At 39.2% G+C, this 27,882-nt stretch overlaps 1 protein-coding gene across 10 annotated transcripts in view; it reads right to left on the bottom strand.

Annotated features, from left to right (window-relative positions):
• LOC110054659 (uncharacterized) overlaps nt 1-27,882 on the bottom strand; it is a 40,864-nt gene that overhangs the window by 815 nt on the left and 12,167 nt on the right. For 8 of the 10 annotated variants that reach the window (XM_089291889.1, XM_089291888.1, XM_089291892.1 and 5 more), the window contains 8 exons: nt 25,431-25,484; nt 23,878-23,943; nt 19,683-19,757; nt 15,123-15,170; nt 12,157-12,234; nt 11,840-11,907; nt 9,107-9,217; nt 224-3,812 (listed from right to left, as the gene is read on the bottom strand). In XM_089291889.1, coding sequence (XP_089148015.1) covers nt 246-3,812; nt 9,107-9,217; nt 11,840-11,907; nt 12,157-12,234; nt 15,123-15,170; nt 19,683-19,757; nt 23,878-23,941 — 4,011 coding nt within the window. In that variant the 5' untranslated portion in view covers nt 23,942-23,943; nt 25,431-25,484 and the 3' untranslated portion in view covers nt 224-245. Of the gene's footprint in view, nt 1-223; nt 3,813-9,106; nt 9,218-11,839; nt 11,908-12,156; nt 12,235-15,122; nt 15,171-19,682; nt 19,758-23,877; nt 23,944-25,430; nt 25,487-27,882 lie in introns of all 10 variants that reach the window. The other 2 variants (XM_089291887.1, XM_089291886.1) reach the window with 2 other exon arrangements.

The raw sequence follows: 27,882 nt of genomic DNA, 5'->3' as shown, positions 1-27,882 counted from the left end.
GCGACCACAAAGGTACAGCGCAAGTAGGGTAGTATTTTGCAGCATAAGCGCTTTTGAAAACACGTTTTATGAATTGTGTCAATTAATTAGGTCATTTGAGATTTTCAAGAAACGTCAAGGTATTGTTATTTGCGCGAGACAAATAAAACTTCACCGAGTTGAAACTTCAATATTACTTAGTTTCCAATTATATCATCTCAACATTTACCAAACACCTAAGTACCTTTAACTATATTGAAGTTCATCTAATCGCCTTTAGCCAAGTCCAAGGTAACATCATCACCGATGAGTACAAATGGAGCCCAGTACTTCACTTCGCTAAATTTCTCAGACTCTCTGAAACACCTCATGGCGTAGTTCAGAGATTCACCGGAACTTCTTCCTTCTGCTAGGTGAAGGTAGAAACTCTTCATGAACTCCAGAGTGGCTTCGTCGTCAATTGCCCACAGGGACACAAGAACAGACCGAGCACCGGCACCCAAAAAGGCTCGTGCAATGCCGACCACACCCTCAGCCTTAATCTCACCACGGCCACTATGGCAACAACTTAGCACAACCAGTCCTGCTCGCATTTGAACTCTCATCACATCACTCATTGTTAGCACGAAGTCTTCCTCAGTAAGGATCTGGGATGCTCGTGTAGGGTTTGGTGCCAAAGCGATTTCCCCTGTTTCTATTCTACCATGTGCTGCAATGTGCACTAAAGCAACTGAGGAGAGTTTTCTCGTTACTTGAGCTTTTGTTGCTTCTTTTCCAGTAAGGGGAACAATGTTGAGTATTTTCCCAATCATCTGTACTTCCATCTTTGCAAATGGTAGCTGTTCTAGTTTCCACCCACAATAACGAACTTGCTCTAAGCATGGATCACCCACAAGCAGCGCCCCAGACTTCTTGTGGTAATCTGGTAAACAATCTCTGATCAATTTCAAACTATTCAATGACGGAATGACCCGGATTCTGAAAGACTCGCTCAAGTACTTTGAATTAGAATCCATGAATGCAGCATAAGGAGCCAAGCACAATGGACCTTCAGGAACAAATATCAGTTCATTGCCATTAATCAAGTCTTTGATGGGGCTAATGATGACGTCATACAATGTTCTTAAAGGGTTGGTACCTGAGTGCGTTAGTTGGGGTGTGGTTTGATTCCTCTTCTTTAACAGGTCTCCCCCGCATTTCGTATCCAATGAACGATCCTCGCATTTCACACCACTACTGACACCAATTTTCTCATGAGCCCTGTGAATTAAAGACTCTAACACTCTCCTGGCATTTTCCTTCGAATTATTATCGTTGATCTGTTTTCTTCTTAATCGAACATCTTTTCCATTTTGAATAATCCAGAAAATTATTTCTCTTTCGTGAACTGCCATGAAGACTGTATCTGAAGGGAGGCAACTTAATGTGTCGTAGGTCATTTTTTCCTCAGAATGTGATGTTTTAGTTTCGTACTTTGAATTCATAAGATCTCTTAGAGCTTGTGCACGTCCTTCCTCAACAGCAAACAAAGCCTCAACTACGTCACCATGTTTTAAAATCAGACGCCATAATCTGGTATAAACCACATTATTAACATTGCGGTAGCTAATTGTCCACTCATCTTTACCTTGCAGATCCTGCCTAAGATCATTGAACAATCGCACACTAGAATGATAACAATCAAGGGCCTTCTTCAGAGAACATAGAGATTCAAAGCAAGCACCAAGATTAGAATACGATCTTCCTTCCTCAGCCCTGTCTCCCACTTCTTTGGCAATTTTTAGATCTAGTTCATGGTACTCGATGGCTTTTTTGAAATCTCCCAGACTGTGATAAGCGTTGCCAAGATTACCATACGACATTCCTTCTCCAGCCCTGTCTCCCACTTCTTTGGCAATTTTTAGATCTAGTACATGGTACTCGATGGCTTTTTTGAAATCTCCCAGACTACGATAAGCGCTGCCAAGATTACCATACGACATTCCTTCTCCAGCCCTGTCTCCCACTTCTTTGGCAATTTTTAGATCTAGTTCATGGTACTCGATGGCTTTTTTGAAATCTCCCAGGTTTTGATAAGCGCCGCCAAGATTACCATACGACTTTCCTTCTCCAACCCTGTCTCCCACTTCTTGGGCAATTTTTAGATGATGTTCATAGTACTTGATGGCTTTTTTGAAATCTCCCAGACGGTAATAAGCGTTGCCAAGATGACAATACGACCATCCTTCTCCAGCCCTGTTTCCCACTTCTTTGGCAATTTTTAGATCTAGTTCATGGTACTCGATGGCTTTTTTGAAATCTGCCAGACTGTTATAAGCGTTGCCAAGATTAGCATACGAACTTCCTTCTCCAGCCCTGTCTCCCACTTCTTTGGCAATTTTTAGATGACGTTCATGGTACTCGATGGCTTTTTTGAAATCTCCCAGACTGTGATAAGCGTTGCCAAGATTAGCATACGACCTTCCTTCTCCAGCCCTGTCTCCCACTTCTTTGGCAATTTTTAGATCTAGTACATGGTACTCGATGGCTTTTTTGAAATCTCCCAGACTACGATAAGCACTGCCAAGATTACCATACGACATTCCTTCTCCAGCCCTGTCTCCCACTTCTTTGGCAATTTTTAGATCTAGTACATGGTACTCGATGGCTTTTTTGAAATCTCCCAGACTGTAATAAGCGTTGCCAAGATTACCATACGACTTTCCTTCTCCAGCCCTGTCTCCCACTTCTTTGGCAATTTTTAGATGACGTTCATGGTACTCGATGGCTTTTTTGAAATCTGCCAGACTGTTATAAGCGTTGCCAAGATTACCATACGACCTTCCTTCTCCAGCCCTGTCTCCCACTTCTTTGGCAATTTTTAGATGACGTTCATGGTACTCGATGGCTTTTTTGAAATCTGCCAGACTGTTATAAGCGTTGCCAAGATTACCATACGACCCTCCTTCTCCAGCCCTGTCTCCCACTTCTTTGGCAATTTTTAGATGACGTTCATGGTACTCGATGGCTTTTTTGAAATCTGCCAGACTGTTATAAGCGTTGCCAAGATTACCATACGACCTTCCTTCTCCAGCCCTGTCTCCCACTTCTTTGGCAATTTTTAGATGACGTTCATGGTACTCGATGGCTTTTTTGAAATCTGCCAGACTGTTATAAGCGTTGCCAAGATTACCATACGACCTTCCTTCTCCAGCCCTGTCTCCCACTTCTTTGGCAATTTTTAGATGACGTTCATGGTACTCGATGGCTTTTTTGAAATCTCCCAGACTGTGATAAGCGTTGCCAAGATTAGCATACGACCTTCCTTCTCCAGCCCTGTCTCCCACTTCTTTGGCAATTTTTAGATCTAGTACATGGTACTCGATGGCTTTTTTGAAATCTCCCAGACTGTGATAAGCGTTGCCAAGATTAGCATACGACCTTCCTTCTCCAGCCCTGTCTCCCACTTCTTTGGCAATTTTTAGATCTAGTACATGGTACTCGATGGCTTTTTTGAAGTCTCCCAGACTGTCATAAGCGTTGCCAAGATTACCATACGACCTTCCTTCTCCAGCCCTGTCTCCCACTTTTTTGGCAATTTTTAGATGACGTTCATGGTACTCGATGGCCTTTTTGAAGTCTCCCTGACTGTGATAAACGTTGCCAAGATTACGATACGACCATCCTTCTCCAGCCCTGTCTCCCACTTCTTGGGCAATTTTTAGATGATGTTCATGGTACTCGATGGCTTTTTTGAAATCTTTCACAATTTTTGCAACGTTGATATAACAGGTTTCTTCTTCTGTGTTGGCTTCCACATCTTTGGTAGTTTTCGGTAAAGAGTTGGTATTTTTCTATTAGACAGAAACGCATGTCAGTTAATGACAAGAGCATGAATATTTACCTAAAAAGTTTACAAAGCGCTATTTTCGGGATTTATATAGCTGAAACTACCGATACCGTTCCAAAGCAAAGCTTTGGTGGTTAAACACCTCTTGGTCTAGCCTGGACCAATGAGCCGGTGAAAGTCTTGGGAATGTTTATTTCGTATGATAGTGTTGGCAATAAACGAAAGAACTTTATACTAAGAAAGTGGATAATCCTTAGACAAAACTTGCAGCTTGGCATTCACGTAAACTTTCTCTGTTTGGGCGGTGCTTGATTTCTAACACCCCAGGATTGTCTCAAATTGTGATTCGTTTTCTATGGATGACACTCCAAGCAAATACGCATCTCTAATCCAATCGTTACTTTTCAACTCTTATGGAAAAACAAACCAGATAAAATCAAGAGACAGGTCTTATATCAGGACCAAGGCGATGGTGGTTTGCGGTTCACTATTGTTGAGATTATGTTTAAGTCCCTGCGCTGAACGTAAATCCAGCGCCTCCTCAAAAATGATGACGACGAAGATGATACTTGGTCAGGAATTTCAAAATTTTTTTTAACAAATATGGGGGTCTTAACTTTGTCTTATGCTCCAACTGATAAGAAATTTCTAAAGGATTCAGACACCATCGTTCTACAAGGATATCTTATTTTCTTTCCTGGACCTGAAAAGTCATCATAACTCTGAAGATGAACAAGAGATTATTCTCTTTCATAATAAAGATATCCTCGTTGACGGGAGGACCGTTTTTTACGACGATTGCTTTGGAAAGGGTGTCTTCGCGCTGCATGATGTAATTGACGCCCATGGCAGTTTTTTTCACCATTTGAACTGTTCCAACAGCGTTATGGAATTAATTGTAATTTTCTCAAATATTTCCAAGTAATCTCTGCGATCCCGAGCACCTTGCGGAAAAAAGCCAAGGAGCATGCTAAGCCTAATGTCAACTTTTTATTCGGCGGCACCTTATTTCAGTTATCCTTGGTCTTAACTATCGACCTCTTGAAAATTAGATGTCAAGACTATTATTGGCTTTATCTCAATAAATGGAAGCCTCAGGCAACTGGTCCTGTGAAATGGGACCGCGAATTTGCTCCGACGTCTTTGCCATGGAACCAAATCTTTAATATTCCACGTTTTCGTATAGTGCATAAAGGAAAACATTCTCTACGTGATTTTGAGTCCCACCTTTGGAACAAATCACACCATACTAATAGAGAGAAGCCTAATGTTAAGATTTTTAAAAACAGTATTAAGAGTAAAGACTTATCACTCCTAATAGATAATTTTAAGAACTGTGTTATATGCTGCTAGGCCGCTATACATTGTGCATTTTGTATATATGTCTGCAGCTATGAAAACGGTGTTAAAGACTGAATTAGGTGTTTTTTTTATTCTGGATTTGTGAAAACAGTGTTAAAGACTGAATCAAGTGTTTTATTATTATTATTATTATTACTATTAATATTATTATTTTAAATTGTTTTTTGTTTGCTTTCGCTATGACAGCAGCTTGTAAATCTTACCTAGCATTAAAAGTAGAGAACTTCTTGCCGCATGTTTCATTTATTTATCTATGTTTTTTTCATTATTTATCGCTCTCCCTCCTCCTTCTCAATTTGTGTTAAGTTTAGCCCAGGCTACACTCGTCTGAATTCAGTTCGCGCCGTGACTCTGACAAGGAGCCGACCGATTAGCGTTCTGTACTTGCTGTCTAAAGGAAGTCTGCCCGAGGACATCATTGAGTCCAATGAAGACGCAAGTCTAACAATTTGCCAGCAAGCGTCGTCCACTATCGTACATGGAGCAGATGTATCACATGTAAACGGGGCGTCATTTAGCCCGGTAATAGTAGGCCGTTTGCACTGTGGCGATAATGTTGTCCTTGCTTTAAACAGCAAAGGGCTTTAGCCACATAAATAAATAAGTAAAAGACTTTATTCAACCTGAAAGGCCAATCAGTGATCAATGGATCACTGGTATTAACTGGCGATCAGCATTTACATTTAGAACATTCAATTTAGAACTTAGACGTGCAATGTGGTGATAATGTTGTCCTTGCTTTGGACAGCAAAGGGCTTTAGCCACATAAATAAATAAATAAATAAATAAATAAATAAATAAATAAATAAATAAATAAATAAATAAATAAAAGACTTTATTTAACCTGAAAGGCCAATCAGTGATCACTGCATCACTGGTATTGACTGGCGATCGCATTTACATTTAGAACATTCAATTTAGAACTTAGACGTGCAATGGACAAGACATTTGTAGCTGCTGTTGGCGTTATTTGCTCTGAACTTTGATGAAGCTTAAGAGTGTTGTATACAGTTGTTGCCATATCCAGACTAAAGTGTGGATATGGCATTCCCCGCTGGACAAAATTTAAGTCCATCCGGGACATTGCTATTTGCGAGCAAAACATGGCCACGAGCAGAGTGAAGAACATTAGGTCAAGCGCTGATCGAGAGTAGAAGTTCCTTGTTTTATCAATTTTAGGCGTTCTCGGCCCAGCTAAATATCAGAACTGTCTGTGATTCGCTAGCGCGGAAGAAATTTATTTGTGTGGCTTCCGGGCGATAATTGACGTAACGACAACATGTTGAGTGTTTGCTAACTCATAATAGTGGCCTGGTTTGTTTGAAGTTCAATCGATTCTTGATGTAGGAAGCTCTTGTTCAGTCCATTTAGGACGATGCAGGTTTTAGAAAGCTATAGATCAGCTCTCTGCCGCGGTTTTGACATCTGTACGTTCGTGTTGATTCAGACTCCAATTTCATGTTAAAAGCACACTTAATTAACTTGTACAATTTACGATTCAACGAAAAGACGAAGAATTTAGTCTTCCTGGCCTCAAAAGGCATACAGGAGAGTTATTTCCTTTTATTTGAGCTACGATAAGTCTTATGAAAAGCTAGCGCTGGGACAGAATTGTATCAAGATTATCAGCGACAAGTCAAATTCTGTGGCTTTGTTTTTGCGAATCCAGACAGAATTATTGAAATTAAATGTCACGTAAGGGCTACTTTTTCGCTGAAATATAGAAGTAAATAACCGATTCGACTACTTACTATGCTCCTGTCGCAACGATTGACTAAGTTAACCCACAGTAAAGACAGTGAGGTCATTTAGGTGAAATCGCAGAGGTAAGCCTGTCTAAATTAGTGCCGCGAATCAAATGATCAATTTAAGCTCTAATTTAGCTTTGTTTGGCTCGTTCGAATCATTTACAGTGACTTCAAAGGCTTGATAGGCATGGTATGCCTCTGTTAACAGTGCACGAGGTAGGTAGCACTCTCAGTGCGACATGGCCATATTTATGTACACTATCTGACCGATTTTCCAAAAACATGCCCGCTATTTTGGTACAAAGTCTTTAACACGGTTTTCATAAATCCAGATATATTTATATTTGATATCTTTTAAGCTTTTTATATCTTACTAAGTTCATATATTTCATTTATTTATTTATTTATTTTATACATTAAATTTTATTCATTAAATTGTAAATAGTTTTAACTTTATGTAGCTAAGGTATATTTTCCTGTGTAAATAGTATACCCAATTAGCTTTTTTAAGCTAAATACTATTGACACTTTAATAAAGTCATTCATTTATTCATTCATTTTTTCAAGGCTATTTGTAAAGAGAATCAAGTCAGAGAATTTTACTTTAAGCTAATCCATCGCATTGCGGATACGAAGAAAGAGCTTACTCTCTATGGAATTACACACAATAATAGATGTTTTCACTGTGGTGAGCCTGACTCAGTTCTTCATATATTTCAAGACTGCAGCGCGACAACTTCTTTTCACAATCGGCTGTTGAACTGGTTCAATGAGATGCATAACACCTCAATATCCCCGGGAAACTACGAAGTATTGTTTGGTAAGGCGTTTGGAAATGATAATAACAATGTTAGGAAATTGAATCTATGTTTATTATATGCTAACTATTATCTACACTACCACAAGGTAAATGAAAGGTATCCTGCCTGGATTGAATTTATTACAAAAGTAAATTACCAGTTTAGAATAGTAAATCAAGTTTTTGGTATTCTTTTATGATGTTTCTTCACATTTTCTGTCCTGTTAATGCTTTTAAAAGGCATTAGACTAATACAAGGATATGTCGTTTTAAAGAAAAGGGTGATAATTGCTAGAATAATTGTAAGATTAATTAAAGGATATGCAATTTAAAAAATACATGTATTGCTGTTACGAATATAAAGTTCTTTTATATAATTGTTAAAAGTAAGTAGGGCAAAGAAGCTGTCTTGTACGGCAAGTTGTGTTAATAGCTCTGTTGTATTTTAAGTAGTGAATGTAGCATTTATGTTATTGTTTTATTGTAAAGTAGCAGCAAAAGTATTGTTAAGTGATCAAAAGTGTTAGCAAACATAATAAAATAAATAAATAAATAAATAAAAAAAAAACAAAGTGTATTAATTTTGCCCTTGGATTGCGATGGCTTTCTTTGAAGTCTAATGCCTTATCGCATTTCCAAATTGACAAATTGACGTAAAAACGAGCACGTCCGTATCGCAGAATAGATAATTTCCCTTTAGTTTCCATTCTATATCTCCTCGATACAGTAAAAAAAGATGGCGGACGATGTTTATGCACATGCTTATGCTTTCAACAGCGCGTTTTCACTTGACATAAGCATAAGCATATCCTAAGTTTGTTGCGTTTCCACTTGACAATCACATCATGAGCTCGATATTTCTATCACGTGCTAGATGACGAGGGCTCAGCCCAACTCAGCTATCACGCATACAAATCGAGAGCGAATACTCTAATTGTTTGAGTATAAATCTACAAGTTGTTGAAAAACTTTAGCTAAGTTCTTTTCACAGACACTTCGAAAACGTAAAGAAGTGGCCGCCATTTTGTTAGCAACCATATGCTGCGAGAGTACTCGCACTCTACAATAGAATAGATATTAAGTAGCGTAGTCAATAAGAGAACAGCATTAGTGATAGAATGCTTGTATATTTATAGAGAAACCGGATACAAACAAAAAGATAATGTTTTCTATTTCGTCTTATTTTAATTCTCAAAATGTAAATCATCTTTGCTCGAGTCATTGTTACATTAAAAGCTCGTGCTAGCTCTTTGCTTCTAGTGAGTAATAGAAGTATGTCTTTCACCGCGCGTTTTTGCACGAGGGATTTTTTTGAACAACATATCAAGTCCGGCGTTATCTAATCTCCCCTTTAAAGCCGAGAGTATATTTTCCTGTAGCATTACTTACCTGGCCTTTCACAGAGTGAGTTCCGGGATTACTCTTTGCTTCTGGTGATTTAAATCGATCTCCAACACACCTGGCTCGTAAATCTAGTAATGTCTTGTTAGTCTTGTCAATCTGCTTAGGGTTAAGGTACATGACATAATTAAAATATGTTGACATTTATAATCCATCATATATTTTCGCGCCCAGTGGAGGCTGTTGTTATACATTCTCAGAAATTCGGTTAATTACTTATATTTATATTTTTGTTATTTTTTTTCCAAGAGGACACGATTGATTCATTTCTAAACGCGGTCCGGATTTTCCTATCTTTGACCACGGTCTCGGTGTTGTTTTCATATCGGTTGTTTTCGTCGTGTAGATCAAGTTTCGTGAGTGAAGTAGCGGTAATCGTCAACCTTTGCCCTTTTTACACTTCCATCGACGATGAATCCCCACAAGGTTATCTCTATTCACTTGAAAGTGGCAAGGAAAGTCACTGTAAGTAAATCCAAACATGTGCTTTATTTGTGAGAGTTGTTTGGTTGTTTGTAGCTCGCCACGGTAATGGCGTGTCATCTTGTGTTTTTCTTGACCTACTATTTTCACTTAAAAATGAGTTAATTTCAGTCGAGTTTACCTCTCTGATCGTTGGTGCATTTGAGAGAGTTTCTATGGGATACACCTAATGAATTTCCTCGCTTTCTGCTATTTAATTTACGGTATAAAAGCCTGATTTCAAGTGATTCGCAACGATTGACAGAAATTGTTTTTGTGGTACAACTTCAAACTTTGCATAAAATTTCAGCATTTTCAAGACCTCGCTCAACTCCAAATCCTCGTGTCCACGTGACCAGAGTCGCGTGGACACGAGGATATTCGTGTGTAACCATTCTTTGCGTTTCCTAATGTGAGATTCCTGTGAAGGGCGGTAGATAGATAGGTAGATAGATATTGTTCAGGCAACTTGCGGGTTAATACATTTTGGTTCCGAAAGACAGGTATAGAACCGACGATGAATTGACGACGTTTGGCGCTATTGATTTTGGAAATACGAGTTTCAACCACACTGTACAGATTCCAGACACCTTATTTATTTATTTATTTTTCGCGAGGACTGGGGTGAAGGCCGTGGAGACTACTCAAGCATTTGTAGCTATTTGTGACAGGCCGTTTTCAGCATCTTATTCTGTTAGTGTCCGAGCCCTCGCTTCACGCAATTAGCATGCGCTTAAATTAAATTTGGCGACAAATAACAGGCTGAAAATGTTGAAGTGACGGGTTTCACTCATGCACAAAAAACCAAGGGTGATTATGAGTAGATTAAAAACTAATCTCTCAGGGGCATTTTCTGCGAATAAGCAAACAGGTGTAACTCACAGAAACTAATTGCTAGGTCTCTCCCTGTATATATACCACTATGGGTCAGATCAGGGCACCAGACCAGATCGAATGGGCTTCGTAATGCTTCTGGAAATGTAACCTTTACATATCTGTTATTTTACATTTCAGGCTTAGCATGGGAGTAGCCTGTATACATCTGGATGTACACAGTCTAAACTTTAAAGCAATTCGCGAATTACCCGGAACTTATTCTCGCTGACTGGTTTTTGATTCCTCTGATATCAGTATCATTTCAATCCATGAAATAAAGCAACAAACAACAGATTTAAGCTTAACCTGTCTTAAATACAGAGCCGCGTAAACGTCCCTGAAAAGTAATACATGGAATTCTAAACTGTGCGACAATCTGTTTCAAAAAACCCTGTTGACAAAGGGTTGTAAAAAAACGACATGCTTCCCTAACATAAGGAAAATCTAGGGATCGCAATGAGCCGATTAAAAACCATCATATAATGCATACTTTCCGAGAGTAAATCACAGCAATAAGGGTCGAATCAGGCCATATCGAATTTCTTTAGTAAAGTTAACGGAAGTGAAAATGTATCCTACGCTTGCATTACACTTGCTTGGTTTGGCAGTGGATTTCTTCGCACAAGTAACACGAGACAGCCCAGGCATAAGGCCTTAGATAGCTTTACGAAAAACTAATCTATATATTGCTATGTAAAACTAAAAATTGGTAAGTAACGTGGGCGGGTAGAAATTAATGTAAACTAGCACACCTAACAGTTGAAAAATGCTGTACACGGCCCAGTAAATAAATGCCTGACTCATTTCGTGCTGTAAGAATCAAAGGCTATTGTTTGTAGGCAACTTGTATGAGAATTTGGTTCGTAACAGTATAAAGGGATTTGACCTCAGGTGTAAGTCAGAGTGCGAAGTCATAATTTTTACTGCAGGAAGCAAGCAACTGAGCACATAGAAATTGGATTTCAAACTCTGTATTCTTTCCTGAAACGATTCTTCCTTTAAGTCGGAGACTGGGGTACCCGTTTCTCCTCATATTAAGTATTTCAATCAAGTTGCCCCTTAAAGTAACAACTCATACTCCCAAGACTGTACAATGTAGAAGGACTTTGATAGAAGCCCGCCTTTGGTTTTTGCATTTACATTTAATTTGAAAGCATTGTGACTTTTGTAAATAGCGTGAAGCTACCATACCCACAGCTACTGGGCTTCTTGAAGCCCAGTTATTATGCTTAGCGGGATTTTAGCGGCATCTATATAAGGCAGAAAGAACACGGCTTTTTGTAATTTCTCCGTTCACAACTTTCATTAGAATCCCTAAAGGTAACATGGTATTTCCCTTTACAGCTGGCAAAGAACATGAATAATTGATGTTATAAAGGATACTGCTAATCCCTTCTCACACCACGATATGGCGTCTCCATAACAATGTAGATGCTCACAAGCACTTGCTCCTACAATAAATTATTTAATATCAGGTCAAAAAAATACTATTTACAATGCACAGAAGGAAACATATAAAACCTGATTCATTCTTGTAAAAAGCCATATTCGTAATCTAGTATTGGACTGAAAATAGCTTGTAATCGAGGCTCATGCGGGGGAATATCATTAAAAAGAGATTAGTGTCATTTGCATTTGAAGATTTCTGTTCGATAGCTGTCGGCTTCATGTTTATAAATCAGTCGAGTCAAGGATTTTACCTGTTTTTATAGCTTTAATCGAAGTCTGGTCCAACTTGACGGCAGCAGTTGCATCATTTAGGGCCTCGCGAAAATCCCCTGATTTATAGAATTAAGAAAGAAACATTTCATGCACAGGAAAGCAAGAAGTGGCGAATAAGTAAATACAATAAAAGCTCACGAGGCTCCAGAGGTATAAAAGAGCATGTTTTCTTTATGTGTTTAGACTCAATCTAGGGACACGGAAGTGATCTGTTTTGATCGTCGAACTATAGTTGACTTCCGATAACTTAAACATTCAAGAACGTGTTCTGGAGAGTTCGAATCTTCGGGTGATGGGAACGAACACCGTACATTGCAAAATAAAACTGTAAGCGTTTTAATCAGGTTTATCGCTGAGGAAGAGTAAAACTGGAACGATGCTTCCGATCACGCAATATGATCTTACGCGGGCACTATCAGGTGATAGTATAACCATGGGTGAATATCAGTCGATAGTGCCTGTTCAGAGTAGTAGCTCATGAAATGCAAATTCCTATTTCATTTTTTAGATGAAGTAAAATAGTTTATATCTCCGGGTTGATTTTCTGTTTGAGGATAGCACGAAGAAGTAGCTTTCTGAAAACTGCAATGAAGTACGATACGGTAAAATAACAATTAATCGAGCGTGAATAGGTTTGAGATTGTAAAGAGAAGACACTCCATATTTTTACGGCGTTTTTGCAGGTCAATATTTGACATTAAGAATTGTATCTATACATACAAGTTTCGTTTCACCCAAAAAAGGAAAACCTTTGCGAAAAATACCAAGGCGGAAAATAACAGAAAATTTACTGGTGAACATAAAGACAATTAAGAGCCATTGCCAGTAAATGTGGAGAACCCGACGACAGGTCAGAAAATTCGGATTTTCTTTTATTGCGTCAAAAAGACCCTTTTGGTGAACTATTTTCAGAAATATACTTTCAAAGTTCCAGCAAGTTCACATTTTTGTGAAATCTAGGAAAGTTCGAAACACCGCACAATGAGCCAAAATGGCCGATGAAATTCATGCAAAATTACACATTTTCAACAGGCCAGTACAGAAAGAAGGAAACTTGCCTGGATTTCATATTCACACAGTTTGTAATTTATACTTTGATCATTCTTCTCAGCTAAACGTCATCTTGAAGTAAATACGTTTTGTCTATTTCTTGGCCGTTTGAAAAATACAACTATCGCAATTTAATTTACATGTAAAATTTCAACTGATTTTAGAGGGTCATAACTCTTCTAGTATGCAAATCTCTCAACAAATAAAATGTTCGAAAACAAGAGCTATGCTATGGGTAAACCATATCTAAATGGCTAGTTTGGGCCGTGAAAATTAAGCTCGCTAGATGAAGGGTATTTCGACCAATTGCGCCATTTTTGAACGAACGAGCAAGAACTTCGATTTTGAGGTCATCTCTATAAACATAATTCGACATGTTTCATAACACAAATTAATCGTAGACATCGTGTATTGTACACTTAAGCAGAACGTTAAATAATACCTTAGAATAAGCCTTGGTTATAGATGGCACAGTCCTCTAGAAATCAGCCGCCCAAACAGACGATTTTGGCAAAATGTCAGCCTTCAAGGTGGAACGGTAGTCCTGCATTCAAACCTTCAGCACCTTTAGCGCATAATTAAATGGAGAAAAGGCATCGTTTCTTCTTCCTTGGTTATCTCTTGTAATTAGTTCTCTCTTTTTACGATAAAAAAGGGGAACCAATCCCGACTGCAACGATTAATAGAACCGTTTGCTCGGAACGAAACACACGGTACATGTAACGTTTGTGTACACAACATTATTGTCATCATTCCCTATTGTTCTCTTTGTCACGGTGTCACGCCATGCAATTCACCACGACAACATATCGAACTCACTGGCTGACCAGTCACAGCACAGTTTTAAACCGCTGCATTTGAAATTTTTCCTCCACATTGTTTTAGGAAAAGATACAAAGGAAAAATGGCCAACTGAAAAAAGTAGCGAACGTTTCTTGGTTTTAGCTGTCAAATTTACGGCGATTTTGGATTGTGAAACCTTATGGTCCGTCACAAGAGTCAAGTCGTCTTATCACGCAGATTTCTACGGGACTTTTCCCTCTAACCGAGGCCATTTCAGAGGTATGATTTAAATTATTGCCTACATGTGTGATACACAATGTCAAACAACAATTTGTGTAATGAAACATGTCGAGTTATGCTCATAAAGATGAATGCAAAATCGAAGTTAAATTTTTAGCTCGGTCCTCTAAGAATGGCGCAATTGGTCAAAATACCCTCTACAGTTTTTCATCTAGCGAGCTTAATTTTCACGGGCCAAACTAGCCATTTAGACATGGTATATCCATAGCATAGCTCTTTCTTTAGAACTTTTTATTTGTCAAGAAATTTGTATACTAGAAGAGTTATGACCCTCTAAAATCAGTTGAAATTTTACATGCAAATTAAATTGCGATAGTTGTATTTTTCAAACGGACGAGAAGTAGACAAAACGTATTTACTTCAAGATAACGTTTAGCTGAGAGGAATGATCAAAGTATAAATTACAAACTGTGTGAATATGAAATCCAGGCAAGTTTCCTTCTTTCTGTACTGGCCTGTTGAAAATGTGCAATTTTGGATAAATGTCATCGGCCATTTTGGTTAATTGTGCGGTATTTCGAACTTTCCTAGATTTCACAAAAATGTGAACTCGCTGGAACTTGGAAAGTATATTTCTGAAAATAGTTCACCAAAAGAGTCTTTTTGACGCAATAAAAGAAAATCCGAATTTTCCGACCTGTCGTCGGATTCTCCATATTTACAGGCAATGGCTCTTAAGCATCTATTTCTCGTTCATTTCTATGAGCTGATAGTTGTCCCCGGAAAGTTACTTTGCCAATATCATCTGCTGAACGCAAAGAAAGCAACAATTATTTTTGATTGGTGGATAATTACAAGATCAAGATCTTACCGAGACGGTAATAAGCTGTTGCCCTGCTGCTGTACACCTCTGCTATCGCTGAAAAAGCAAAACTGATTTCATTAGTAACATATTTTGTACAGTACATTAAATAATTTGTTTCCTTTACGTTTACGTTTTTCTTTACTTTTATTTTTGCCTCCTAAAGTCCAATCTCCACGTCCACGTCGTAGGAGGTGGAAACAGGCAAAGTAGGGATTGCTAGGCAGGGTGATGTATGGTGGGAGGTTAATCTTCGCGAGCCGCTACGGTAGTCGTGAAGGCCTGCTTGGATCAAACCTGAAACGTGCTGGCTAATGTTGACCCTGGTGAAGCTAACTGGGCCAATCACCCACTAGTGAATAGAAACGATTACAGAAACGGAGACAATACTGAGTATGACCAGCCGGACTCGTGGAGAGATCTCTTCCGAGAGCTATATAACACCATTTGGTGAAACCCTGCCGGGAGCCGGATGGCCGAAACCTCTTCTCACGATGAGGGCTACAACAAGGATTGGGATCTGGAACGTCAGTACCCCGGACGAGACAAGTAAGAATTCTATGAATTCTGAATTTTGCACAAGTGGCAAAAGAAATGCGCCGCTATGACATTGCAGTGTTAGGAATCTGCGAAAGCATATTGAATGGATCTGGCTGCACAACAATAGCAACAGGAGAGCAGGTGGTGTACCCCAGACATGGGAATGAACAGCATGCGCACACAGAAGGAGTGGCTTTTATGATGAGCAAGTCAGCAGCAAAAGCCTTAGTGGGTTCTTGTGTCACCGAGGATCATCACTGCACGATTCAACTCTAAGGGCAGAAAGGTCACCCTCATAAACTGCTCTGCACCAACCAATGACACTGCTGATGAGATAAAACAAGAATTCTATGGAAGTCTCCAAGGTGGTTTAAATCACACACCTCGACGGGACATCATAATTCTCATTGGGAATCTTAAAGCCAAAATTGGCTTAGTTAACGCTGGCAGAGAGAGGATCATGGGGCGCCATGGATTAGGCTGCATAAATGATAATGGAAAACGGCTTGCTAACCTATTTGCTTTCAACTACCTAGTCATTTGTGGCAGCGTTTCCCCCACAAAGCCATCCATAAAGCTACATGGATCTCTCCTGATGGTACATCATCCAACCGAACTGACCGTATTGCAGTTGGCAGAAAGTGGAGGAGAAGCTTTATGGATTCGAGAGTCAAGAGAGGGACGGGTGTTGCTTCTGACCACCATCTCCTGCTAGAGACCCTTAAAGTTAAACTTAGGGCACAGAAGTAGATCACACTACAAATACAACACCGAAAACCTGGAGAACAAAGAGATAGCAGAACCATTCAGTTACTCAGTAAAAAACAGGTATTCAGCCCTTGAATTTGTGGAAGAAGATGTAGACAGTCACTGGGCAGCACTGAAACACACCAGGCAGGAGGCCTGCGATGAAGTCCTGGGCAAAAGGAAATGAAACCAGAGGGTAGAGACATAAAATCTGATCACACAGAGGAAACGCGTGAAAGTCGAAATGGGTAGATGGAACGAGCAAGCTAAGAAGAGCAGCCTAACTTCAATGTACCGGCAACTCAACAACGACGTAGCAAAGTGCAAAGAAAGACAAGAAGGAGTTTTTCAATACTCTTGCCACGGAAGCAAAAACTGCAGCAGGACAGCGAAACGTGAAAAAGCCGTATGACATAGCTAGAACAATGTCAGGAAAGAGTAGTAGACAGTCAAAGCCAGTTAAGAGCAAGGAAGGCGTTACCATCACTACAGAGCAAGAACAAAGGACAAGGTAGGTGGAACATTTCCGAGACATTTTGAATAGACCACCTCCCACAGAAATGCCAAACATCACTGCTAATGAAGGGCCTCTACTCAACATTTATGTCAACCCACCATCTAAAGCAGAAATTGAGCGAGCGCTGAAGCAGCTGAAGAATGGGAAAGCGGCAGGTCCAGATGGCATCCCCCTTGAAGCTCTTAAAGTAGACCCAAAAACTACAAAAGCCATGTTATACCCTGGGAAATGAAGACCGTTCTATCGAAATGGAAGAATGGTTACCTTGTCAAGCTGCCCAAAAAAGGGGATCTTGGGCTCTGCTAGAACTGGAGAGGAATCATGCTCCTCTCAATTCCCAGTAAGGTTTTCTGCAGCATTATTCTAGCGAGGCTGAAGCATGCCCTAGATCACAAGCTACGTTGTGAGCAGGCAGGGTTTAGAAAAGACAAATATTTCACCGATCATATTGCATCCGCGTCAGACTAGCCACAAACATTTCACAAGTATTTGACAGTTGTTTGCTTTTGTATAAATTTAATTCGTGAACGTACGGTTGGGAATCCTCCTGCGATAGAGAGCCAGACTCTCAACATCCAAAATTTGCGAACGGGACTTTGGGTGTGACGCTCAACGAGTTTGCCTATGAATTCTAAAGGCCTCTGAAGAGTCTCTTGGCCGAGACGAAACGCCGCGTCAGACTAGCCACGAACATTTCACAAGTATTTGACAATTGTTTTCTTTTGCAAAAATTTAATTCGTGAACGCACGGTTGGGAATCCTTCTGCGATAGAGGGCCAGACAATCAACATCAAGAATTTGCGAACGGGACTTTGGGTGGGATGCTCAACGAGTTTGCCTATGAATTCTAAAGGCCTCTGAAGAGTCTCTTGGCCGAGACGAAACGCCGCATCAGACTAGCCACGATCATTTCACAAGTATTTGACAATTGTTTGCTTTTGTATATATTGCATCCTTGAGGATAATCATCGAACAATCTACAGAATGGCAGACTCCGCTATGCAAGAACTTTAACGACTTCGAAAAAGCTTTCGACAGAGTTGACAGGAACATCATCTGGCAACGCATGGGTCACTATGGAGTTTGACAAAAGTTTATTAAGTTGATTCAGGAGCTATATGAAGCCTCGTCCTGTCAAGTCGTTCACAACGGGAAACTATCAGAACCATTTGAGATAAACACAGGAGTCTGTCAAGGCTGCTTACTGCCACCAATGATCTCCATAATGGTCAAGGACTCGATTATGGGAGAGGTAGAGAGTCAGTGTAAAACAGGTATACAATGGACACTTACGACTCAACTCCATGACCTGGACTATACAGATGACAAATGTCATTTATCCCAAAAACTGCAACATATGCAAACTACGAGTGACCATCCGGCACTGGGTGCAGAGAAAATGGGCCTGAGGATCAGCAAAGAAAAGACCAAAGTCATGACAGCCAACAGCAAACAGCGGGAGATCAAGCTGAAAGATGAGGAACTGGAGGACGTTCAGAGCTTTACGTATTTAGGGAGTATCGTCACATCAGACGGAGGAGCGGATGAAGATGTAAAAAGCAGGATAGGCAAAGCCAGGCAGGCCTTTAATACCCCAAGACCAGTGTGGAACTCAACATCAATATCCACAAAATCCAAGCTACGAATCTTTACTACCAATGTAAAGTCAGTTCTTCTACAGATCTGGAGAGTCACAAGATCCATATCAAAGAAGCTGCAAATCTTCACTTATCAATGTCTGAGAAGGATCATTAAGATATACTGGCCAGAGAAAATTAGCGACAGGGAACTTTGGGCAAGAACAAAGCAAGACTGTATTCCAGTAGAGATCGCCAGGTGCAAATGGAATTGGATTGGCCACACATCGAGGAAACCAACATATGACACAACCTGACTCTAGAATGGAATCGCCAGGGTAAAAGGAAGGTAGAAAGCTAGACCAGTGAAAACCTGGAGGAGGTCAGTCGAATAGGAACTCAAAGAAGCCAACATCACCCGGAATACGGCAAAACGAACAGCCGCGAACAGAGTCCGCTGGTGCAGCATTGTAACCGCCCTTTGTTCCACCAGGTGCGTAATGGCCTAACTAACTACGTTCTTTATTTTCTTACAAAGTAACACAGCTATGCGCAGCTAAAATGATGTATTAGTAGATTTTATAGTTAGACTGAATTGCAGTTGCCTTCTCTTCATCTGAAAACCACGTCTGAATCAAATGGCATTCAAAACTTTCTCAAGTCTTTTTTTTTCGGTCTGTGGTTTTCACTTTGCATTGCAGTAGTTATCATTTTAAACTTAATATCATTATGAAAGTAATCAAGAAGCCCTTCAGGATACCCCAGTCTTGTTACCCTATTATGTACTGGAAGAAAAGATAGGTGAAAGCGAACAGTTCTTTGAAGCTTGGAGAAGCTATGCATCTGAACCAGGCGGGTAATGATATATTCTTTTTTGAAAGAAAAAATAAACAAAAAGTCACTGACCTGATATGGTCAGCTTTTTGGTCGAATTAAGGTACAGTTAATGCTTAATCGTACCTTGTTGGTACACTTCGGCTTTACTTCGGCAATATGGCCAGCTCGTTTGATTTCGTCAACGGCCAATAAAAACTTTTTTTTTGTTACCCCAGAGTTTCCTCCGGCGACCCATCTGCTGACCGCGGGGCTGGGCGCGTCGCCCAGGCTAAAAACTAACCAAACAGGTTCCATTTGGTGTGAAATTAATATTGTATAGATAATAAACTTATTGGCAGTTATTTTTCTCACCTTTGAGAGTAGCATCATCATAATCAAGTTTTTCATCAGAAGGACCTGGGCCTGGAGCTGGGCCTTGCGCTATGACTGACAATATGTCGGGAAAAGAAACTTCACTTTTTTATTTTAAAAACTATTTAGAGCGGTTTTTCTTGAGTGTCCAAAATTAGTTGGTTTTGCATCACTGCACCACACGATTGGCTTAAAAAACTCGCGCCACTTTTTCTTATTCGCTCGCACACGTTTTCCTGCCCTTCGCTTCAACTGCATGTGTTTCAAGTTTTGATTGGTTTACTAGATTCTCCGTGTCCTGTCAATGACTGGCTGGAGTGATTACTTTGATTTTTGATACTCAATTAAAAAAGGCTCAATTTCCTAACTAATAAACAATAATTTACAATAGAATAAAAATTAATGACAATTAATAACAAATAACACTGCAAAACTGACACAACAAAATAATGGTTAAGTTCTAAAAAACAAGGTCTCGGATCTGTCTTTTGTCTTGTTTCGCATCATTACATCTTAAGAGTCACTGACTGAAAATATCGAGAATGGCTGGCCAGGATGGAAAAATCGAAAATCCTGACACTTTGCCTAAAGAACGCTTTTAGGGAGCCACTTTCGAGAATATTATTACGACTTTCTTAGAATTTAAAGTCTTCGAGAAATTCGCAAAAAACGAAAATATAGCTTTTTGCCTCATTAAATATGCAAAAAATTTCTGGAAAATTGACAAAGTTCTCGGTATTCGCATTGAAACAAGTTACAAAATTAGAACTCGGGGTAAACTTAGCATAAGGGCTTTACTTTTCTTCTATCTAACAATAGGAAGTTCTAAATTTTTTAAGCGTTTTGAAGGATTCCGTCGACCGTTGAAGAATTGCCTTCTAAAAGACAGTTGATCCATGTCGTTATTACAACATTGTTTCATTATTTCACGCAAGGTACATAAAACTACAGACAAACGCCAAAATATAAGTTCAAACACGCTACATGTATTACGTGACTGGCGTCACGTAATATTTATTTTCAGTTAGTTCCAATTGGAATTACTAGATTATTGAGGTTTAGACACTTGCTTATAATAGAGACATAGCAGGGTTTGTCTTTCCCGTTTATATACACTCGATTAGTCTGCAAATACTCGAAAGGAGACTGGTCTTTTAAAGTATTTTTTAACGATTGTGTGTCGATTTTGATCTTCATGGAAAACGGATTAATCAGAAGCACTAAATGAAACGAAGAGGCTTTATTAACGTGATCCAGCTAGGCCAGGGAAGCAGGCTTTCTTGAAAAATAGAGTAAGACTGTTTGATGTCTATCCCGCGATCTGACCTCGGTTGGAATTCGGCCCAGTCCAAACGTCGTGCTTCTGCTGTGCCGAACTCAAATAAATTTGGCCCGGCGGTGGCATGACAAAAAGCTATGAAAGATTCAAAGGCCGAATTTAATTCATTCGCGCAGAAGATCGGAAGAAGTTTGCTTTGCTGAAGACCGTTTTAAATGCTAGAAAGCAACTGCAGCTGATGCAGCATGATATGAATTCACAGGGACGGCGGAGTCTTTTTTCAAGTGAAAGAAAGGGGGAGGGGGGGGGGGCGGAGGGTGCGGGGCTTGAAAACGAGCGGTGCCGGCGCAAGTTTGTAGAGGGATCTAGGGGCATTCTCCCCTCCCAAAAACCTTTTTAAGTCTAGGGGCTCGGAAATGGTATTTTTGACATTCTCCATGGTGTAGTTCTTGAGAAAATCAACCTAGTGGATGAACACCCCCCCCCCCCGCCGTGTGTAGGAAGGAAGTGCACGCTGCGGAAAGGTTAAAACTATGTAAACACGAAAAGCTTCTTACAGATTTGCTACGAGGTTGTAGCTTTGTGAATTCTTGGTGTACTGTAGTCAACTAGACTTTTTTCGTTTTCTTTTCCTTGTTATTTCTTCATTTGTACCTCATACTAAAACAAAATAAACTGTCATGGTGGTAAAAAGTGGGGGAGGGGGGGAGGGGAGGGGCTTAATCCCCTACCCCGGCTCTGCCGTCCCTGTTTCAGTTCGGCACGTGCATGGCACGTGCATGGCAGTTCGGCACGCCGTTCGAAGCCAAGTCGCGCTACTGCCGTGCGGAACGGCATTAGGCCTGCCGTGCTATAAGTAGTCACGCTGACTTTAATACAGCCTGCCGAACTGAGTGAATGCATGGTTTCAAACGTCGTGCTACTGCCGCGCTTGAGTCGAAGTTCTCGGTATTCGCATTGAAAAAATTTACAAGACTAGAACATGGGAGAAACTAAGCATATTGAAAACTTTATATTAAATTAAATTTTGAGGGGTTCCGTCGGCTGTCGAAGAATTCAAGCCCCTATGGAAACGTCAAAAATTGCGTAATTTTACGGGCTTAAAAGTCGTTTTAGTTTGCCCAATATCGGGTAGAAATAAATACTTTGATTAACTTTTGGTCTTCTTCAATCAGTATTTGGAACAAAAAATCTGGACAGTAAGAACGCGCGCCAGCAGACACAAACGTTTTTAAGGCTAGGTGAACTTTTTTGCATAATTGACGAAAATTGAAAAGTCTCTTCATAGAATGACTACTCGATATATTTCTAACTGTGTTGTTTTGTCGTTGTTGGTGCCTTCAATTACTTCGCCTTAATAGTTTCCAAATAATAAAGAAAGAGGGAAAATCGATGGTTAAACTGACAACCGTTTGCATAACACATCACCCCCTGTCATATTTTTCGTCTCAATCCCCGTAAAAGGTACCGCAAAAGCTCTGGCGGTGGACCTTTTGAAGATTAACCCCGAAAATGTACGACGAGCACCCCCGTTATTTTTATATGAGTCTCGATTTCAAACAGTCTTACTCTAGTTTTTGAAGAAAACTTGCTTCCTTGGTCTGGCTGGATCACGTTAATAAAACCTCTTCGTTTCATTTCGTGTATTTAATTGGTCGTTTTCCATCAAGATCAAAATCGAGACACATGTTAGAATTTACTTTAAAAGACCAGTCTCCTTTCGAATATTTGCGGGCTAATCGAGTGTATATCAACGGGAAAGACAAACCCTGCTATGTCTCTATTATAAGCAAGTGTCTAAACCTCAATAATCTAGTAATTCCAATTGGAACTAACTGAAAATAAATATTACGTGACGCCAGTCACGTAATACATGTAGCGTGTTTGAACTTATATTTTGGCCTTTGTCTGCAGTTTTATGTACCTTGCGTGAAATAATTAAACAATGTTGTAATAACGACATGGATCAACTCTCTTTTTGTATATATCCCACAAAGCAAGGCCCACAGATGGAACAAAAACAGACCAGGGTGCTCAACAATAGAGTTCTTTGAACATACCGCATTATGCCAATCTGAGAAGAAACTGTCGCGAACTTTTGCATTTTACCTGTGTGAACCTCGATTGCCCAGAAATTTTTTTCCATATTATTATAGTAGAAACGACACTCTTTTGCACAGTACTTGTTTTAGTTCCATATCGGACATACCAAGATGTGTTTTAAGCCCGTAAAAACTACGCAATTTTTGCCGTTTTCATAGGGGTTTTAGAAGGCAGTTCTTCAACGGTCGACGGAATCCTTCAAAATGCTTGAAAAATTTAAAACTTCCTACTGTTAGATGGAAGAAAAGTAAAGCTCTTATGCTAAGTTTACCCCGAGTTCTAGTTTTGTAACTTGTTTCAGTGCGAATACCGAGAACTTTGTCAATTTTCCAGAAATTTTTTGCATATTTAATGAGGCAAAAAGCTATATTTTCGTTTTTTGCGAATTTCTCGAAGACTTTAAATTCTAAGAAAATCGTAATAATATTTTCGAAAGTGGCTCCCTAAAAGCGTTCTTTAGGCAAAGTGTCAGGATTTTCGATTGTTCCAACCTGGCCAGCCATTCTCGATATTTTCAGTCAGTGACTCTTAAGCATATATTTCGTTGTTTCACTGTTCCCAGGTATTAAGGGCATCCAAGCCTACTAAATTAGTTATTTCGGCTTATCAACTAAGTTATAGGGAACGACATTAGATTTCCACAGTCTACAAAGTAGACACTATCAATAACATCGCGCTTCAAGTTTCACGACTATTTTAAAACCACGTAGTTTCCTTTGCAGTATTTGATAGTTTTAAACCAGCCGAGCATTGAAATAGATGTCAAATGTTTCATTTCTTGTGAATTTTTTCCTGGAGTTTTTTTCTTCTCACCTTCTAAAACATCTTCATCAAAATCCGCTCTTGCTTCACGTGATTTGACTTGACTTTCCGCCATGACTGAAATATACAAGAAAAAAATATTTTTGTTGACATTGTTGCCTTCATTTTTTTCTAAACCTCACTACCAAACTCCTCTAAAGACTTTATGAACATGACTGTCTAGAACTTGCTCTAAGTGAATCAATCCCGTTTCATTTAACTTCCATGATGGCAGCCCGCCAGACTCAGTCAATTACAAAAATGTTAATTTACTTCCCAAGAGCGTGGACAAAGGAAACAATTCGAGAGCGCTGATTTGTACAATAGTAAAAATAGGTCAAGCGATAGGGGGTCACCTTTATTTTTTAAAACATTGATGTGCCTCGTGACCATACGATGAACGATGAATGTTTCCATTAGAGGCGTCAAAAAATTGTATTTAGTCTTTGGCACAAAGGCCAAGTTTTGAATGTCAGAGTTACTGAACTAAGCTGGTCGTTTTCAAACGCAAAACAGGAGTAGAAGATACTTTTACCTTGATTGATAACAATTACATCGACGCGGACAATAAGGTGAAAAAGAGGTGAAATTAAAGAAAGAAGTCAAAACGTATTTGCTGGTTTTCAGTGTCACGCAATTCAAAATAGATCAAAATAAAAAACAAAACCGGTCAATAGATATAGTCCAGAATCTGGGAAATGAAAGAAGGTAAGTATGCAAAGACTCTCGCCAAAAGTTTGGTCACAGCAATTTTTCTTGTGCGAGATATGCGGAGAAATTTTTTACCCAAATTTACAGAGATCTGGGCACCAACATGGCGGCCGTAAACATCTGTCACTGAGTTTTGCTACAAAAGCGCGAATTTATCCCTCGAGAAACTCTAAAACATTAAAATAATACTTTTTCTAAGACATGAACTGTTCAGATAGCCAAGTTCCCCGAAATAAGTCACTTTTTTAACCATCATGACAGCTCTCTTGGCTGCCATGTAAATGCCGCGTCACGCAAAAGCTTAGAAATTCAAGCGTAGTTTATCACAAAACCAAGAACCCATTCGGAGCGAAAATTTGTACAAATATTAGTTTTCAGCTGCTCTTATATATCATTAAAGTAAAATCTCAGGAAGATCAATAGCTTTGTAGTTTGAATTTTAGTGACGTCAAGTGAAAACCAGCGATTTCTTCGAACACGCCGAAAAGTTTGCACCACAACCCACCCACCCCGCCACCCCCCGGAACACAATACATTGAAACTCAAATTATTCCACAGCACATGACGACATTAATCCCTAATCAAAACAAGTTTGACACACAAATTCAGTGAACATGGGTGACTAAAAGTGTTGCATATGCATTCTTGATGCCGGCGAAGGAGACTGCAATTCTGTACTCTCGCTGTCGTCCGTTGTTCATATGTTTTATCTCGACAGAAGGTTCAAATCAGAGAGCTAAGCAATTACTTTTTATTAACTAATTAACATTTCTAGAGTGCGACCAAATTTAAAATACAGACGATGAGTACACAAGAGTCAATGAAGATTATGAATAATCATATAGAACCCCTACCTAAGGCCTTCACCTGGGCCAAACAGAAAACTATGATTCGGATGACTCGGTAACCTGTGGAGAAAAGTTTACAGCAATTACTACACGGGTCGATAGGAAACATTGTGAAAGCTTGAGTTTCTTAATTTTCGGAACTTCTGCAAAACTACGTTACCATGCACTGTAAAACGACTGAATGTGAAACCAAAAGTTGAAGTACAAATAATCAAAGAGGGGGTTTTTCCCTCATTCCATGAAAGATCAGCCCATCTGGCTCGTGACCTCATAATATTAATCTGGCTTGTACACGTGATCAATAGCTAGTGTAAGAGAAAGGATTCGGAAAGTCGCCTGTATTTTAATTACTTGATTACTTGGTATTTTTCGTTAGTTTCTCATCTTTGATTACGAATACAACTTTATTGCGCAAGTATTTAAACACCAAATGACTATAAGCTATGTCAATCCGTGACACATCCTATCAAGTTCTCCTTGCTCTCCCTTACCCCACCCTGCTCAGAAGAGTTGTACAGACAGTTTCCTCGCATATCACAAAAACCCCTAGAACAGCGGAAGTCTATTACAGTTTACTGTTCTCGTTCACACATTTTCTTTTTCACACTTGATTACTTTAAAGGATCAATATCCTGACAATGTGCAATTCTCAGTCACCAGCGAGTAAGGTAATCGACAAAATACACATTAACAACGCTAAAAGTCGGATACGACATAGCTATGGCAAGCCGTTTGTAGCAAAATTTAATCCTTGCGATATATGTTTAATCCTTTAAATAACGGTTTTATTTAAAGATAGAAAAAGGCATTCAATCCAATGGTAAATAAAATTTTTGGTTCAATTCAATCTTTTAATTTTCACGATTCAATCCAATACCTGGAATATTGATTCAATCCAATACCTAAAATATTGATTCAATCCAATACCTAAAATATTGATTCAATCCAATACCTGGAATATTGATTCAATCCAATACCTAAAATATTGATTCAATCCAATACCTGGAATATTGATTCAATCCAATACCTAAAATATTGATTCAATCCAATACCTGGAATATTGATTCAATCCAATACCTCGAATATTGATGCAATCCAATACCTGAAATATTGATTCAATCCAATACCTCAAATATTGATGCAATCTTCCTGGGCCGAGCGCGGCCAACAGGAACAAGAGTAACTGAGCACTAGAGAGCACTGAAAACATGGCGGGCGAAGGAGAACTAGATTTAGAAGTTTAGTTTCCTAAGTTTCTTGCAGACATCTTGGATAAAACGGAAATAATGTTTGGGAATTTTGACTCAGAAGTTGCAGAAGCGCACGCCGAAGTTCTTGATCAAACCATTAGTGTGCTTAGGTAAATGAGACATTGCTACAACCGAGACACAAGGGACACGGAAAATTTAGATTCCATTACTGCCGCTTTTGTAGATGTAAGTTAACCAATTTTTATGTGACAAACATATTTGTTTATTAAAAGCTGTGTGTGCTAGCTTTTTGTGGCAAATAACATAAACTGTGGCAAATTTTGCTACCACATTGGTCTTTGGTATTGTGCATATTTCTGCTGTCCAATCATTACTGGCACACTAAACTTTGAACTGTAAACAAAATTTTTGCTGTGCCGTGTGCACAGTCAAACATGTTTCTCACAAAAACTGCTTGTGTAAACCTGGCTTTAAGTTATTTTTGAAATAAGAACCTTTACATTTTACAAGACAGCAATCATTGAACATTGGGATGTGTTTTAAGTTTTTCAATGTTGTTGTCTCATGTTTTGCATTATTTAACCCACACGTGGTACTTCTTTCGTAAAAACGATGTTTTTCTTGATATTCTATGACAAACATGGCACCAATTTGTTGTGAATAATATCGGGTACCAAGGGCTCAAGGCTAACACTACTGCCAACTAGCCACACATTTCAGTTTTGAATAGTAGATTTTGCACTTTCACTAGCCATTGTGACAATCATGATGGAATGGAGTACTGGTCTACTGGATGAAAACAAAATTGAGAATTATCCTGACAAAGTAAAACTGAAGAGAATAGAAACTAATGAAAACAGGGAAACTATGAGTGGATTTCGTGGAAATAATTGCCTTAATAAGCATATGATAAATATTTAACTATTAAAGGGAGATAAAAGAAAATGGCAACACTGATAAAAGTACATCAGAGATTGAACATAAGCATATTCAAGAAAAGCAGGATTCGTGTTTGTGGGAGTGAAATTTTCTTAGTGATTATTATTAACATTTTAGATGCAACAAGAAATGTCCAAGATTGACCACTCTTATAAAAAAGTCAGTGAAGCTGTGTATGAAAAAGGCTGGCTGGTGCAAAGTTAGTTTTGGCTAGTGACATGAGTCCTGTTAGTAGCCATTACGCCAGTGCACCAAGAGGTTAGTCTTGTGTCCTGGGTACTTTTGAAAATAAGATAACAAATTAACCT

The sequence above is a fragment of the Orbicella faveolata genome, unplaced genomic scaffold (assembly GCF_042242905.1).
Source record: "Orbicella faveolata isolate gen_17 unplaced genomic scaffold, um_ofav_v1 contig_24, whole genome shotgun sequence".
NCBI lineage: Eukaryota > Metazoa > Cnidaria > Anthozoa > Scleractinia > Merulinidae > Orbicella > Orbicella faveolata.
Note: the sequence above shows the minus strand (reverse complement) of the source record. Positions and strands in the feature narration are given on the sequence as shown.